The sequence below is a fragment of the Zalophus californianus genome, chromosome 9 (genome assembly GCF_009762305.2).
Source record: "Zalophus californianus isolate mZalCal1 chromosome 9, mZalCal1.pri.v2, whole genome shotgun sequence".
In the NCBI taxonomy this organism is placed as follows: Eukaryota; Metazoa; Chordata; class Mammalia; order Carnivora; family Otariidae; genus Zalophus; species Zalophus californianus.
The window spans coordinates 37,902,240-37,920,328 of NC_045603.1; the positions used below are offsets into that span (position 1 = coordinate 37,902,240).

At 38.9% G+C, this 18,089-nt stretch overlaps 1 protein-coding gene across 2 annotated transcripts in view; it reads left to right on the forward strand.

The window, feature by feature from the left end:
• Positions 1-17,718, forward strand: part of LIN7A (lin-7 homolog A, crumbs cell polarity complex component) — a 122,554-nt gene extending 104,836 nt beyond the window's left edge. For both annotated transcript variants that reach the window (XM_027595584.2, XM_027595585.2), the window contains exons 5-6: positions 6,485-6,682; positions 12,490-17,718. In XM_027595584.2, the coding sequence (XP_027451385.1) occupies positions 6,485-6,682 (198 nt within the window). In that variant the 3' untranslated portion in view covers positions 12,490-17,718. The remainder of the gene's footprint in view (positions 1-6,484; positions 6,683-12,489) is intronic.
• Positions 17,719-18,089: the final 371 nt, after the last annotated feature.

An 18,089-nucleotide genomic window follows, 5' to 3' on the forward strand; every position in this document is an offset into this window, starting at 1 on the left:
TGCCCTTGGACAGGCCTGTGACAGCAGAATGATTGTAAACAGATAAATTACAGTGCACTGAAATAGATGTTAGCATTTAGGCAGGAACAGACTACTATGGGAGAATATTAGCATATTTTTTCCAAGGGATAAATGTGATACTTTTTATATACTTACCACTTTTCTTCAGCAAAAGAGAATACATTTAGAACAAGAAATTAACATATTTGAGGAAAGGAATGGATCAAAAAGTCATAGAAGTTTTTTCTGAATATGTCCTGCAGCTTGTGCAGAGATACTCCATTCTTAATTAAATACCCAATTAATATGTATAGGGTTTTCTCAGTGACCAAAAATGATGATTCTAGAGCTACACCAAGGCAAAATTACAAGATTTTCTAGCCTACTCAGCTCTCTTTCCCAGAATAACATAGTAGAGAAACTCTTGACTATTTACTATTTGGGTTAATTATAGTCTAGAGTACTGTGTCCAAACACTGACCTACGAATCAGTGCCTGGTTGGCTGGCTGTATCAGGGTTTTATAAAGTCGCATATTCCTAGGACATATCGCTGAGTATATGGCAAGTTTGAGATACAGCCAGGCCTCTAATATTTTGAAAAATGCCTCAGTTGAATCCTATGGACATCCATGTTTAAGAACTACTGGTCTAAAAAAAGCCAGAAACAGGGAATAGCCACCCCTATGATATTTACTTTCTCTTTAATATCTTGTTTAATGCTATGGATTTGGTAAGTGGGAGTCTAATCTCTGGAAACAGATAGATCTCAATTCATTTTAATCTGTTCCACTTAACTACTTGGGGGCCTAGGATAAATTTCTTAAGCTTTCCATTCCCATTTTTATAGAGTTATAAGGATTAGATATAATGCACAGAAAGTAGCTAGCAGTGCTTTGCACTTAGTACACACACACACACACACACACACACACATTTTTATATACAGACATACGCACTCTTAAAATAATAAAATGCCTTAATGGACTAAAAGAAAAACTATCATAAGAACAAAATGACCAGTCACTCTAAACTTTGTGGAAAAGGAGTAGGTCTGTCTTTGACTATACTGGATCATTTCAAATGTGAGAATCATAACTGGCTAATAGCGAGCCCTTCACATAGCCCTCAGGCTGCTCCCTCACTAGCCAACTCATACTCATTAGTGCTAGGAGTTGACCGATCTTACCCTTGTCATTAGTTCCTATCCTTTCACATCACCCCAAAAAACCAATCTCTGTCCAAAAGGTACAGATTTCCAGTTATAACATAAGTCACAGGGGTGTAATGTACAGCTTGGTGACTGTAGTTAATAATTCTGTATTGCGTGTTTGAAAGTTGCTAACAAAGTAGATCTTAAGAGTTCTCATCACAAGACGATCATTTTGTAACTGTAAGTGGTGATGGCTGTTAACGAGACAAAAGATTAAATACAAGGAGATAACTAAGATTGTTTCTAAGGGTCTTTACAGCTATAATGTTCTGAGTTCCTGAGTTACCTAGATATTATGACCCAATGCTCTTAATATAATTTACTCTCTGGTCACATCATTGGGCCCTTAATCCAAAGGAATGACTGATGTCAATGTTAGGAGCCCAGGCATAAACTTGGCTCTAGATATGCCTAGAATAACTGAGAGGGATAGCCAATTCTTGGCTATCTGAAAAAGTGTTTAAGCAACTTTTCTATTAGCAAACTCAGTCAAGATTATGTTCAAGTAATCCTCACAGAGTAAGACCTGCATGAAGACCTGGGCATAGACCGTTTGACAGCTAATTATGCACAGATAACAAGCTTCCTTCCCAGGACGGGCATCTCTTCCATCTGAGGGCTAGCCAGGGTCAAAATTTAACAACTAGTTTCCCTATTGCAGTGGGGGAAAAAACATGAGTCATGACCAAATTAGTGTCTGCAGTGTGATCCAAAGTTCTCTTTTATTAGAGAGGATTCTTAAATCAACTAGGAAATGGAGCATACCATGAAATAGCAACCATTTTGATATCTCCCAACCTGTGGAAATAGAAAAGCTATTGAAAGATCAGAAGGCAGCCATGTTGTTAAGTTGGTTCATTTACCAGCCACTGACTTATTAAACTTTCATCAAATTAACTAACTTTAAAGCTTCCTAGAGCTTACTACTGCATGAAATTGCTGATGAAACCAGTACGCACCTGGTTTTTACTGAGCTGTTTTTTTCCCAGCTTCCTGAATGAAATATCTTCTCTTATATATTAACATTACAGGATTATTATTTTATATCAATTTACTATTTTTAACTTGTATTTATGCATTTGGAAGTGACAAAAATGATTTAAATTCTCTCATATTGATTTCTATGTGTATTCTTAAAAGATTTAGCAGGAGAAATACATATTTTCAGGATAGAAATGTCCATTTTTCCTAGTGCCTTTTAATTCATTTCAGTGACTGATCATGGCCAAAGTATTATGCATAACTGTGGGGTAGATAATATTTCTCTTTAGGGCCTTTTCTCTTTCAGGGCCATACTCCTCTTTAGTCTAAATGTTTCCTAGGTACCTACTATTCCCCCATGCTTCTTTACCACCCCTCGCCTTCTTAATAATATCTAACTTTCACCAGATGTCTTTACTAAATGAATCCTTGCTTATGAGTTCCTAAAATTGCAGTAGGTACACCACAATTCTTAAAGCAAGAGAATGAAATCTAATCATATAGAATTTCCAATTTTAAATGCAAGAGGGGATTTTGCTTTAAAATGGGAAGCCTTGCTAGGTTTCTCCAAATTACAGAAAGGCCACATTTTCCTGCTCAGTGACAAGCTGGTGCTGCAGGTTTTCAGTGACCGCTCCAACTGAGCAAGGTGTCACAAAGGACAATTTCTGAATCAGGATAGCTTTTATATGTACAGCTTTGATAGAAACAGTTCAATTGTCGACAAATAAACTATTACATTTCAAAACATGTTTTAAATATTTAGCTCGAAATAAGGCATACTTTCATTAAGAGTGAGTAGTAGAACAGGCCAAAAGCAGGGATAGGTGATACATTTTCAGGGCTCAAGGAATACCTATTAACAAGTGTTTGCACATCAACACGTATACTCTGAGCAGATAGTTTGGCTTCTTTTTATGCATGGAATAAGACCTCCATGGGAAGATGATCTGCTTTTTCGTTCTTACCTTAAAAAAAGAAAGAAAGAAAGAAGTAGAGAAAACAGACTATTCTTCCAAAAAGTTGAACTGAGGGACTAAAAGCACTCAAAAGATAAACTATATGTTAAAGAGGCAACCATATGCACTCAAAAATATTCATAAAGTAGGCAAAGCCCGTGAAGAAGCCATCCAGATCAGTCATTAAGACAAGAGTTGAAACATTTTTCTGAAAACAATTGAAAAATAAAGTTAAAGAGTGTTTGAAATAGTACATTCTACAAACATACTTATATTTCCCGAATCTCTGAGTTACCTCTTAGTTTCTCTTGTACTATTCAATTATATAACTTGTATTATTTGAACAAAGCATTTTTTGGAAGCAGACCTATGACACTCTGCCCAGATCCCATCAGAAGGTTCTGTGCCCTGGTGAAGAAAGCAAAGCAAAAGGTAGAGTCAGACCAGAAGACCTGTTAACTCTGGTGAGCCCAAAGGAGGCTGAGTCATCATCTAAACCAGAGAAAGAGCATCAGGGCAAAAATTCTAGATTCAAAGACCATGGAGTCTGCTTTTTAATAAATTGCTAACTCTGGGGGACAACAGAGCTTGGGGTGGGAGAGGGTAACTTTGATGGTTCAGTGGGGCTGGATGTGGCACACCAGCCACATTTCTCTCAGCTTTTTGTCCCTATGGTGAGAGCTTGATGGCCCCATGTATTAGTACCACAACCCTCCCATGGCAACTCTAAACTGCAGACATAGTGCCTACACGGAGATAATGGGCCTCTAAAGGTCTGGCCTAGAATTTCCAACCCTATTAAATGAAAGCAAACAGAACAAAAGCCAAAAAGGAGTTTAGAGACTAACATCTGGCCTAGAAAACGGGTGAACCAGTGTTACTGAAATATATACACATAAATTTTAACATTAAAAAAGAAATTAGAGAAAGGCATAAACAACCAAGTTGCCCAGATTTCCTTTTGAAGGAGATTTTCATATCTTAACAGTTCATCTTGAGGCAAATTAGAAATTTTGAGCACACTGAAAACAGGGATGATATTGTACAAAGGTGTCAAAGTTTTCCCCTTTCCTTTAATGTTCTTCCAAAAAACTTGGTAGAATAGAATTCATAGAATAAATGCTAAATAAGCATCTGTTGAGTGAATGACCAAATCCATGATTGAATGAATAATTAAGAGAATGAATTGATCAATGAACAAGCCTATTTTCCTAGGCTTTAGCCACAGGCAAAAACTCACTCTGCCCAGCTGCTATTTATAACCACTTGCTTTCCATTTACCCCAAACTTGGTGAAGGGGTGGCTCTGTAAATTGCCTCCAGGGCTCATCATGGTCGTTTCTTAAATCCTTAGTATCTGCCGGATAGTCCAACACGTGATGAAATAGCGTTCTTACACACCATGATGGCTACCTCATTGCTAAATTCAAAGCATTTTCTTTTTCTCAGACCACATCCACCTTGCTGAAGCAAGTTATAAAATTGGAACACAACTTCTTGTCTCCAAATCTGTATAATGTAGCAATTACGAGTTTCCAGATATAACTGAAGTGTGCTTGAAGTGCAACCTACTTTATTTATTTATTTATTTATTTGGTAACTCAATGTAATATCCATTTTTAGTCCCCCTTCTGCTTGGGTTGTAAAATGTGATCTCAACCAATTTGGGGTGGCCTTCCTGGCCACTTCTGTCCACTCTCAGGTGTTCTGGCACTCTCTCAGCCTCTCTCCTCACACAGATGTTTTCTTCTGGGAGCTTCATCCAGGAAGCAAGTCAAAAAGACCTTTGCACTTTGATCCTATAAAATATGAGTTAGGTCATTTGCCCTGAGGATCAGCTGACAGGGAAGATTATTTCCTTTTCTTGGGGCCCTGTAATGTCTGATTACAGCTTTCTTCTGTTTTGCTTCTCACTAATCCCAACCTGGAGAATCTTTAGACGGTTGGGGAAAGAGACCTCTTTGTATTTACTTGTAGTAAAAACATGGTTTCCCAACTATTATCTGTACCATGCTGTTTAAAAGACTTGGAACTCCAAAGCCAAGAAGTGATTTATTTTTTGCTTTCTGCTTCATCATTCCTACCTTATAGGTATGTGTGTATATATGATTATATCCTTAGTAAATTTCTCTGAAAATAAACTATTCTTTATAAGGGGCTTATTCAATGCATAACAATAATGCCCTCTGGAAAAACTGCCAGTTTGTGTTAAGTTACTAGCAGTATGACAGTCCCATTTCCCTACATCCTTGGAAATACACCATATTTTTAAAAATACATATTCACCATTTTTAAATTATAATTATAAAGGAAATATTTTGTGTTCATCTGTACTTCTTTCATTGCAAGGGAGCTTAGACATCCGGAGTTCATGTGCCCATTTTGCTTAGGTCTTCATAGACTCAAGAGTTCTTCATGGTAAGAATGTGAACGAATTGTCATATATTGAGAAAATTTTTTCTTGTTTGTTATTTGGCCTTTTTGTGGTATATGAGATATAGAAACTTACAATTTATAAATCTGATTTTGTGATTTTTTTTTCCATTGGCATTTTTACTCAAGAATTCTTTCTCCGTTGCAAGATGAACATTTCAGCTCTGCTTCATTTTAGTTGTTTTATGGTTTTAATTTTCCATTTAAATTTTTAATCAGTTATATTTAGCGTAGACTAGGAGATTGGGCTCTACATTATTTTCTATCATTTAATTATTATTTGCTTCCACATCATTATTTAACAGTCCTCTCCCCCTTTGGTCTAAATTCCACATTTATCACATAACAAAGTTTTACACACGATGGATCTGCTTCTGGACTCTGTGTTCTCTCTCTTACTATAACAACAAGACACTGTTTTAATCATGATAGATCCCTAATAATGTTAATATCTGATAGGGAAAGTTCCCCTTTTTTACTATTTTTTAAAAATTCTTTCAGAATTTCCTTGACCAGTGCATTTACTCTTCCAGATGAAATTTAGAAATCCCATGCTAAACGTTAGTGCAATATCTTAGGTCTTGATGGCTTCTCACCCTCTAAACTTGAACCCCCACTCAATCCGTTCTGTACCCTAGTGCATCCTAACCTGCCTCCACTTCAACCTCAAACACAGTAAATAATAGTGATGATGGCAATGCGTCCCATCTGCCGTAGCTTCTGGACATTTCAAAGTGGGACTTTATTTTTATTTTTTTACATTTAATTTAATTTTATTACGTTACGTCAGTCACCATACAGTGTCAAAGTGGGATTTTAACTAGATCATGACAGCAGACTGGTCCCGCAGGGCGAGGAACAAGCGAGCTCTCCCGTTTAAGAGCTGTCACTGTCTTTCCAGAGCGTGGAAGGGGAGCACCATGAGAAAGCTGTGGAACTGCTCAAGGCTGCCAAAGACAGCGTCAAGCTGGTGGTCCGATACACCCCGAAAGTCCTGGAAGAAATGGAGGCGCGCTTTGAAAAGCTCCGGACCGCCCGGCGCCGACAGCAGCAACAACAGCAGCGGCAGCAACAAACACAGCAGAACCACATGTCCTAGGTGAGGAGCGCCTTCTTCCGCACCAGCGACGGCCCGACACGTACAAGTTTGTTTCGGTTTTTAATACAGTGTCTGAGGCAGCTGGAATACAATCATTAGGTTATGACAGTCCCCCCGCCCGAATCAGTCAAGCAAATAAAAAAACCCGATGACCTCAGAAAAATGTAAACAAGACAGTCGCTTACTTTATAATGCCATTCAGCCATATTTTCTGCAAATGTAAGATATTTTGGAAAATCATGTACTTGGGAGGGCCGGGTACAGACTATAGAATGCCTTTAGGCACATTAGGAAAATGCAGCCTCTGTGCAACCCAGATCCCCGGGCACAGAGCTCCATGACAAGAGTGTGGGCTGGATTCCAGCCGCCCGCCTTCCCCCCCCCCCCCACCCCCCCGCCCCACTCACCTTCTTGGCCAGCTGCACAGTGTACGGAACTAAACAACCGTATAGTGCTGATCCTGGGAAGAGCCCTTTAGAATACTGATACAAATTACTGGAAAACTACTCCATGGAGAAAGACGTGGAGACCTGCCAGTGGACGCGCTCTGAGAGATCTGAAATTCTCTGTGGGTGCTCACTGAAAATGTGATGCTCTTGCCTTTTTTCTAAATTCCACTGTGACAAAAATTCTCAGTCAGGTCTTGCTATTTGTTTTTTTAAGAAAAGCCAGGAAAAAAATGTGAAGAGTAAGAATCCCCATCTTTGAAGTGTGCTAGGCTTCCCATGTGCTAGGCTCTTCTCCCATGTTATTCCTTATCCTCAGAAAAACCCTTCCAGGTAAGTATCCCTAAAACCCCATTTTTTAGATGAATGATACGAAGTTGCAATGGCTTTGTGGAGCCCTCCCACAACGACACTTTCAAGTAACATAGAATATATTTTCCTTTTTGCTCTTGCAGGCATTTCATCTGCCAACATCAGATAGTCTGGAATTCTATAAATTGTCCTTGCTCTCCTTTGGAAGAGACAGTTAATAGCATAACACACCTCTCCACTATGATGTCTGCAAATGGGATTTTCAAGGGAGGTTCAGATGTTCTTGGGAAAATGACAATGGGTAATAGTGGTTTTATCAGACTACTATTTGCACAACCAGAAACACTGGATATGACATGAGACTTTCTGTGGTTTGTGACACAAAAAGGAGAAGCTACATGGGGAAGTATAAAGACTCCAGGATTTGTCCTCAGACACTGCTGAGAATTCAGCTGTCTATCTTTCTTTCATAGCTTGTGAGTTTTTATTGTACATATCCCATAGTTGGGTGACTTCATTTAAAATCACCTTCCATTCACTCTAAAAACTACATTTATTCAACAGTAAAGATCTATTTGGTACTGCCATGGGCTTGACACTGTTCAATGGGCTGTAGAAACAGCCTGAGCAAAGCAAAATCCTTGCGCTCATGGTGCTTACATCTTGGTTGGAGGAGACAGTTAATATCCAGGTAAATGAAAATAACCTACTGGGACCGGTACTTAACAGAGTTAAAATCGAGTACTCTGATAGACACCGGCTAGCTGACAACCTTCTATTAGGTGATCAGGGGAGACGTCTCAAAGGAGATGACGTGTAAGCTGGGGTTGAATGGTGAGGAGAAGCCAGAAATGAGCATAAGAAGGAGAGGAACTAGCCAGTGCCTAGCTCTAAGAGAGACATGAGCCACTTGATGTTTGAGGAATAGAAAGAAAGCTGGGGTAGTTAGTTAGGAAATAATGAGGAAGGACAGAGAGGTAGATGGGGGCCAGGTCACAGAAAGCTTTTTAAATCACTGAAAGAAGTTAGATTTTATTGCAGTGGAAGCCACTAAAGGTTTTAAGCAAGGGACTGACATCTGATTTATGTATTAAAAAAGATCACTCATGCTGTTCTGAGGAAAATAGATTATTGCAAGGTAAGAGTGAGAGCAGAGACTAATTAGAAAGCTGTTATAGAGTAGTCCAGGCAAGCGGTATGGTGGTTGGACTGGGGTGTGATAGGGTTGGGATGGAGTGATAAGGATGCATCTGGACAAGTCATTTTGCCCACATCCTTCTCTCTAATCCATTCTGAATACAAAGGTACTTTACCTCCCTTGGTACTGTCAGAATCCCTTCAAAGGTCTAATAACAATCCACGGTTCTTCAGTAGAACATGGAACTCTTTCCACTAACTCATTTTCTTCTTCCATCCTCAATAATGCGAACTTGTACCGTTTTCCTAATTGATTTGCCACACTGGTCCACAGTAAAATTATTCTAAAGTGTTTTGAAAGAAGTATGTTCCCATTCAGACTTCTGAGGTCTCACTAAAAGCTTCCACTATTCTACCCATTCAGTCATCTTTGGAAGGATACAATTTGGCCGTCAGTATTTGCTGGGCCGTGCACTCCATTGCATTTCTCTGCTCCATCAGTCTTCATTAAATCACTTCAGAATTTCCTATTGTCTCACCGCCAAAGACTAACGTTCTTTAATAAAAGACATTTGCAAACAGTTTTTTTTCTGGTAGAGGGTACAGGAAAGTTCTATTTAAATGAACATGCAATTTATATTTATGTCTGCCAAGACAGCCCTTGCTACACACACGTTCGTGGCCTTTTGGGATGACACCGTAGCGGCCATTCCAAGTACGAGCGAAGTCGTACCGAGTCAGGTCATCCATGGATTTTATGGTGAATTCAGTCAAAGAGACCTACATTAGCTCTTGTTCAACTCTTAATTAATTAAATTTTTAAGGATTAAATGGGATTTGCTACACTTCCTAACTCATACTATGGTTGCTTTGGGGAAGAAATTTGAAGCTAATTTGGTGTGTGGAGATTTATCTCTTTTGCCCACTTTTAATTTCAAACTCGCCTGAAATAAATCTCAATTGTCTTTTCCCCTAACTTCCATGTGTGATAATCAGGAATAGATTACATTTTCTAAAAGGTAATAGAGATGATCCCTATACAACTGAGTTATAGAAACCTAAACAGAGAATAGGAATATGGCTATTTTTATGCTATCCCCACTTTCTTGACAAAGAGCATTACATTTATTCAGGTTAAGGCATCTTATTTTTCAAGCATGATTTTATAGACATCCATACTTCACCCAGATTCTCAAAGAATAAAAGGAGGAAGGAAGAAGAATCCTTCCTGAGTTGTCAACATTCTGAGGAAGTCAAGACTAAAAGATTGTCAAATTTCTCTGACCTCCTATTGCTGCATTGATGGCGGAGAATTCACTGCATTTGAAACCAGGCTGGATCTTCACAGATTTACAAAGTAGCTGGAGTTTAGCAGTGGCCTCGCCCACCGTCAGGCCCCCGTTTCCCTTCCCTTGTCCACTCCTGACTGTTCTAACCTCCCACGACCACTGCCACAGCCGCCGTCCTTCGGGTCCGATCCAGGGAACCACTGCAGAGCCGAGGAAACCAGCCTCCAAGGATGATTCTGATAATTGAATCCAAGGAACCCAGAGTTATCAAGCAGAAAACCGGAATAATAGCAATAATCACTGAAATGCTGGATAACATTTATTAAGCAATTAGGGTATGCCAAAAACCTCTTCTAAGTGCTTCATCTATGTTCAATTACTTAATCTTCACAACAATCCTATGGGTAGTAGGTACTATTTTTAATCTCGTTTTAGAGGGAGAAACTGAGGCACGTGGGATTTTTTTTTTTTAAACCTGTGCCACAGTTCACAGCTTATAAGCGATAGGGCCATGACTCAAACCCAGAAACACGGGCTTCAAAGCCTTTCTCTACACCGCTGTGCTACGACTCTACTTCTTTCTTCGGTGGCACCTGCCCTTACCTCCCCCATCCCTCCTCACAGACATCCTCACATGAGCTTTCCAGGGATTCATTCTCATGCTCGTTAGAGTTATCCAGCTCCCCCTTATCATTTACCCCATACTTCAAAGTACTCCATCACCTCAGCTGTATCCATGTCTTACTGCTGCCTTAAAAAAAAAAAAAAAGTTACCACAAATTTGGTGGTTCAAAAGAACATAAATCTATTATGCTGTAGATCTGAAGTCCAGTACAGTCTCTCTGGGCTTTAAGAGGCTCCAAGGTGAAAAGTCATTTCTCTGCCTTTTCTAGCTTCTAGAGGCTCGCCACATTCCTTGCCTCGTGGTCCTTTCTCCATTTTCAAAACCAGCAAGGGTGGCTGAGTCCTCACACTGCATTGCTCTGACCTCGGCTTCCTCATCACAGCCCCCTTCCCTGGCTCCTCCTTCTCTCTTCATCTTCCACGTTTAATGATATCAAGCATATGTCCCACCTGGACAATCCGGGATCATCTCCCTGTTTTAACATCAGGTGTTTAGCAACCTTAATTCCATCTACAACTTTAATCTCCCTTTAACGTGGTATCTAACATATTCACAGATTCTAGGGATTAAAGTGCAGATAGATTTAGGGTCCATTATTCTGCCTACCACAATGGCTCATTTAAAAGTTAGCAAAGCAATTTGAGCGATAAGATTTACACTAATAGGGAAAAAAAAGGCTTTTATTTAAACAAGTAAAAAAAAATCACTGATCTGTTGCATTACAAATCAAGGGAATGAGAGAAATAATGAGAACATTTGGTGCAGATGGTCCTTCCCAGTGGGTGTTTCAGTGACCCACATTTTGGATGCCCGGTGATCTCTCAGCTCCTGGCATATCCCTCAGGCCTCCTCCTTCCCCACCCTCTGGAGAGGTGAAAAGATCCAAGACTGTTCCTAAAATTCACCTGTTGTTCTGAGGCCCATTCCCCTGGGACGTGTACTATATAATAAATTAATTCATTAAAAATTCAAGTCTCTAGATCTCTGTCACTTGCTGACTCGGGGACCTATAGGAAGTTATTCAATAGAAGACTCAGTGAAATGGTCTGTTATGGAGATTAAGGAAAAAATATGTAGAACTTTTAACACAATATGTGGTGATTAGTGAGCACTCAATAGTAGTAGAGTAGTGGTCACATTGTAGGAGGGAAAATGTCGGTACCAGGCAGTGCTTGCGTGTAATATGTTCTTAAGTGAGTCTTGAAGAAGCACAATGGCCTTGTGCATGGCTTTGAAGCCCCCACCCAGGGGCTTTTAGGCACATCTGCAGAAGGCATGCCAGCTGGAGGGTGTTGATGCAAAGTAGGCCAATTGCAAGGCCTGCCACAGTTTGTAAAAATCTGTTTTGTATATGATGCTTTGCATTCATGGGCATAAAAATATCTGCAGCTTTAAAAACAAAGATCGGAAACCACTGTTCTCTCTGAAAGGAACGATTCCATGATGGGGCAAGAGTGACAGGTCTTGGGGGGAGTGTTCACGGAGGCTGATCCTCTGGATCTGACCACATGGGCAGCTGCGTACTCCGTTCTACTTGGTGTCAGGCTGACCTTGTGTGAGAAGAAACGGGTCTGAGAATCTGCTTCAGAGCAAGGAAGTTGGGGCTTCCTGCCTATCAGAGAGAGGTTCTGACGGCTGTACCCCAACCCTAAGAATCATACTGTAAAAGTTAACTATCCTTTGCCCTCATGAAGAAAAAGAGAGTCATCTGGAAATGGGAAGAAGAAACGTTTTACATTTGAAATGTTTTCCAACTGGTGTTCTGTATTTCATTTTAGGGAATAACTGTGTCTTTTCCATCCCCATTTGATAATTACTTCCTTTGCAAACATCAAACGATTTTTTTTTCGTATGTGGAATATTGTGCATGAGTGATAGGGCCTAAAATAATTCTTGCTGTTCTCACATAGCACATGCTCTTCTGATATTTTTAGCATATTGTCATTGACAAATGAATACTAATCACTGGCTTCCCTTCACTCTTTCCTCCTCTTTCAGGTCCTTAGAGAGAAGCTACCTGATCAAAGATCTGATAGTCACAAATTCGAAACCGTGCTTCCGAATCCCAGCACATAGTAAAAGGAAAAGACCACATTGATAATTATACCTGTCAAGAAGCTGTGAACACGCGGTGTATAAATTCTTTACCAAGGCGACTCAACATCTTCTTTCTCTGGGCCTGAATCCCACTGCTCACGTGCTCTTTACACACACAGACCTTCCATTCACTGCAGTGGGAATTCTCAGTGTGTAAAGGGAGAGGTTTTCCAGTCTGCAGACTGAAATAGTACAAGAAGAATCAAGTCCATGACTTTCAGATAAATCACCAGGCCAAGATGAAGTGAATCTTTGGTCTATAGCTTTTCCAGAGATTAACAAATCCCTCATTAGGCTATAGTTCAAACTGCATCAGTTCAAGGTTGTTAACCACTTAAAAGAAACCTACGCATTGCCCGGTACCCTGACCTCGTCCACATCCATACTGCTGAATTGTCTGAATTAGAATTCCAGTTAATTGCAAATTCAACCTTTATTCCCCTCTTGAAAAAGGCAAGTTATGCTATTTATACTCTGTTCAGGTTCTAGAAGCAATTGGCTTTTTATTTTCTGTTTCCATGAATTTAATTTTGCATTAATGGAGTGGGACAATTTTCACTCAACTTTTGGTTTGCTAGAGGCAGGGATAGAGAACTCTAGTAGGGTATTTTTTTTTTTTAATTTGAGTATTGCTTGTATCTATGATTATTAATTCTAACAGAATATTATGTATATTTATTCCACAAAATATATATTATCAGAGTGTATTTGCTACAAACTGAGGTCTTTTCTTACCAAATGTTACAAATTTGGTAAGAGAACGCTAGCAAAGGACCTAGCTTTTGGTTAAGTTTTATATTTTTTGATTGACAAACTCTGGAGAAATCTGAACTCTTTCTACCTACACCGATTCGTCATTACAGAAATTTATTTAATATTTTAAAGCTTAGGGCTTCACAAAGCTCGATTATGATATGTGTTCATATATATATACAAATATATATGTCACACAAAGTTTTGATCAGTTTCCCCAAAGATAAACTGGATATTTTTGGCAATCTAAGACCAAAAGTATCATTCCTTTTAAAATTAGGCAGATGTAAACCAGGATATAATATTGTGAATGAAAAGAAGCTGTTCCTTCAAGAGAGAAAAGATGCCTAATTCATTACACATATTCATATAGGAAAACAGACAAGGAGATATCATCTTTCAGAAAGTATCAGTTGCTGGAAAATGATCTGTTAAGAGCCCCCTATACAGATCATCACTTTTGACTTATGATAAATCTAAGCACATAAGTCTGACTTTACTCATTGGAATGAATAAGAAGCAATAATCATTTGGGCACTTAAATAGGTTAGGCACAAAAATGTACCTGAAAAAAGAATAAATGTTTCAGTTGAAACATTCTAGATAGAGCATTAAAACTGAGGCAAATATTTGAATGTTCCCTTTTCTCAGATGCAGAAATTGATTCCCCAACATAAATAAAGTTTACATTTCAGATAGTCCCCCAAATTAGAAAGTGATGAAGCTCAGTTCAAAAGCTATTGCTTGAAAACAAAATAAAACCAGTCGGAACTACCCAGCACATTTTATTTTGCCCTGTCAAGGGGTATTATTGTCAATACCAAGTTCTGCCTATTCTTCCTGGTGAATTTGAGTTCTTTCCCTTGGCCAGTACATCACCCAACAGAGAACAAAGAGCGAGGAAACTAGGAGGTACACCAATTTCAACAACCGTCCTGAAAACATATCATTTTTTACTGGAGAAAACTGGGGGGGTGGGGGGGAGGGCAAGGGGGAGGACCTTGAATGTTATGTAAAATAGGTTTAAAAAAGAGATAAGCATGACTAAAGGGAGTGAATGGAGACTACGTGTGAGTATTACTCAGTTTGAAAGGGGTAGTTCTCATTTTTATAAGAAAAATTTAATAAGACATATATTTTAGTTATCATTTAACAAAGAAATATTAAAGCTATTCAGGCGATGCCACAGATTCTCATAAAGGTGCTCATTGCACCTTTATAATGAGAAGATGGTCATTTCAACACATTTCAATGCCTTGTATAAATTTGGAGCTTAAGGTGTGTTTTCATTTAGCCATAAGTGTATGGTTGATATGAAATGATCATATGTTTTCACATCAATATAAATATTGTCATGGTGTTACGGAAGCAGCTATCAAATGAGCAGATACCTTACACTTGTGTTTTCTAGATGTCTTTGTATGTTATGCTTCATTTGCATAATGTTAAATGCTAATAAATCTATGCCAAGTCCTTTGTCAAAGTGAAGGGGCAATCCATCACACCTAAGGCATCTAAAGACAGATTACATGTCACAGTGGTCCTACATACAAATGACCAAATGACCAGTTTTTGTTTTGTTTTTTTAGTAAAATCTGGTTATTGAAATATAAGCCTTCCCCTAAAGTTTTAATCCAAAGTTTCTGTCCCTAAGACTTAGAGATGCCCTTTTGTGGTTCTCTAAGTTTCGCTGAAGCCAGAGGGGAAGGGAAAAAAAAATTCCCACAACTTGTACTAATGTTCTTTATTAGTAATGATCACTGTAGAGCCACTGACGTGTCCAAAATCATATTAAGGACATATCATGTTGCTCTTAACGTGAATGTCAGTCTTGAATATCATAAATAAATGAGATATTCGAAGTTAGGGGGGAAATCTGGTATGACTATTCCTCCATGATCCTGGTGAATTTGAGTTCTTTCCCTTGGCCAGGTTGGTGGCCAGATTTTGCTAAACTCTTTGCTGCTGTGATTTTGAAGGCCAGTACATGAGCATAGTTTAGTAAAAGAATACCTGAACCTCTCCATTTGGGGCATTTACATTTTGATTCTGTTGCCATTTGAAATAGAACATCCGCAGGGAGATAACGAGCTTAAATTATAATTGACTTCGGAAAGAGTAACAGACTTTTGTGCTTCCTCAATCATGTAATCAATAGGGAATTCTCTCCTTCTGTGAACTACCATTATCTTTAAAGACAATGCTAAAATCTAAATGTAAAATCTAGCTGTCGGGCTTTTTAAGAATTCAAAGCTGTCTCTGAAGAACTTGGCTAGAGATGGATTACATCAATTTACAAGTGCAGTTCTCAACCGTGACAAATCAAACTGATGTGATCTCAGTTCATTTTACTCAGCTGTGCCTATAGGACTCCAAGACGTGGGGATATTTTGTCTACATTATCTTAAACATCTATAGATATTTGTGAATGTGTGATTAATGCCTGAATTTCTCATCTTTTAGCTAGTTTGTGTTTATTATACAGACAGCCTGTTAATAAGACCAGCTTTCGATAGTGTTGTGAAGTAGAAATCAGTGCTCTGAAGATTTAGGGAAGCCATCGTTAGGCAATCTCCCCAAACATGGGGCAGTCCTACCCAGCGCACCCTCTCTGGATCATAAACTCCACGAGAAAAAGGTCTGTGATGGCTTTGTGGACCTGCCAGATCTCTGACATCCGGTGTGTGGGAAACACGAGAGCCGCTCAATTGGTATTTGTTGAATGAATGAATGAATGATTGGATATAGGTGGATAGACAAATGAATTTTGCCTTCAGATAATCTGAAAAATTTCACCAGCGTACAGTAATTGACACTGTAATTTCTGAATTTCATAGAACCAGAATTGATTCTTTTCATAAATAAATACTTTTCAGATAGATGAATTTGGAATCAATTACTTGAAAACCTTCAAGGATTTGAGGCCATTTAGATAACGGATGGTGTTTGGGAATTAAGAGTTTTTAACAATGAAGAAAGCTCAGCCTTGCTAGTTCTTTATGAAAGCTCCCTGAGTGATTTTGCAAGGGTGATTAAAACATAGAACTCCATTTATGAGTTTTATAAAATATTCTGTTTCAATTTTTAAAAAAGGAAGAAAAGTCATGACATCAAGCACATGATTAATATCGCCTTTAATATTTACTGATAACTTCTCTCTAAGGAGTTCATAGTAATTGGGGACACCTCTCTAAATCTTCTGCTTTCAAAAGATCACTTCTTTCCTATTTGATTTCTAGACTGTACCTGAGCTAAAGATGAATCACATAGCTACTAAGCCTTTTCCATGTATTTATTCATTTAACAAATATTTATTGTACACCGAGAACATGAGTACCTGGTAGGTTCTAGAAATAACAATGGCAAACAGGACAGACATAGTGCCCTCCGGGGGCTTACTGTGGGGATCTCCTCAACACTTAACTCTGGCGATTAGCTAGAGTTTACTGTCCATCAGCTCCCTCTTCACAGCCGACAGAAGAAATAAAATCCCTAACTTATGGAAATCGTGACAGACCCCCTGCTCATATTTTATGTGAGCTTGCTTTTCTAAATGCATCACTGAAAAATACTGCTCAGTTTATCCACACACCATAGTTAGATCCCAGCAAGGTAGGTAAGTAATAATTTACTCATAACACTTAGCTCTTACTAGGTTCTACTGTGCTTGGTACTTTCCATAGACTATATCACTGCATCTCTTCAACTCTAGTAGGTTTCATTTTATAGACAAGAAAACTGAAGCTCAGGTATGTGACTTGTCCAGGTCGCAAAGCTAGCTGATGAAATGGGGATCTGAACCCATGCAGTGTTACACAAGAGTTCATGTGTCTAACCATTATCTGTGGTTTGGGGGACACCATTACATTAAATGAGTCATTAAACGAGTCACTGTATATAAAAGTACCTTGAAGTTGTAAAGTAGTATACAAAAAGGTAGCAGCCAAGTATAAAGGTCAATAGTACATCAGTGGCAGAAGCAGACTGAGAACTCAATCTTACGTTACAGCTTACTCTCGTGAAGAACACTTCAAGCCAGGGACATGGATAAAGTCCAGATTCCGAAAATTTTTGACGTGATAAATATGCCAATGACTTTTCAGAATTATATGTTAGCCACTGTGTCTATTTGGTGCTACAAGAAACAAAATCCCTTGCTGTAAGGGCTTCTAATAAATACACAGTGTGGAGCTGAACCAAGGATATTTCACATTTCCAGGGAAAGATCGGGCAATAGTACTATTTTCTCACCATTGCATGTGATTGTGTCTTTCCAATTGTTTTCTTTATTTTTCTGAAAGAGCTGCAAAATTGTGCAGTGGTTCAACCTGACCAAAGTGGTATTATGCTGCTGGGAAGTAAAAGCATTAGACACCAGACTGGAAGTATTGTCTTCATTATCAACTGACTTTTAAGTTCATTTAAAACATGGATATAGGGGCGCCTGGGTGGCCCAATTGGTTAAGCGTCTGTCTCTTGGTTTCCACTCAGGTCATGATCTCAGGGTCCTGAGATAGAGCACGGCATCAGGCTCTGTGCCCAGCGTGGAGTCTGCTTGAGATTCTCCCCGTGTCCTTCTGCCTCTCCCCCCACCCCCACTCTCTCTCTCTCAAGTAAATAAATAAATCTTTAAAAAATAATAAAACATGAATATAGAAGTATTTTTAGATGCTGAAGGTGCCTGAATATTTGGATGCCAAGTTCCTCGTACTTTTTCATTCCAGACCATACAGTGGGGTCATATTATT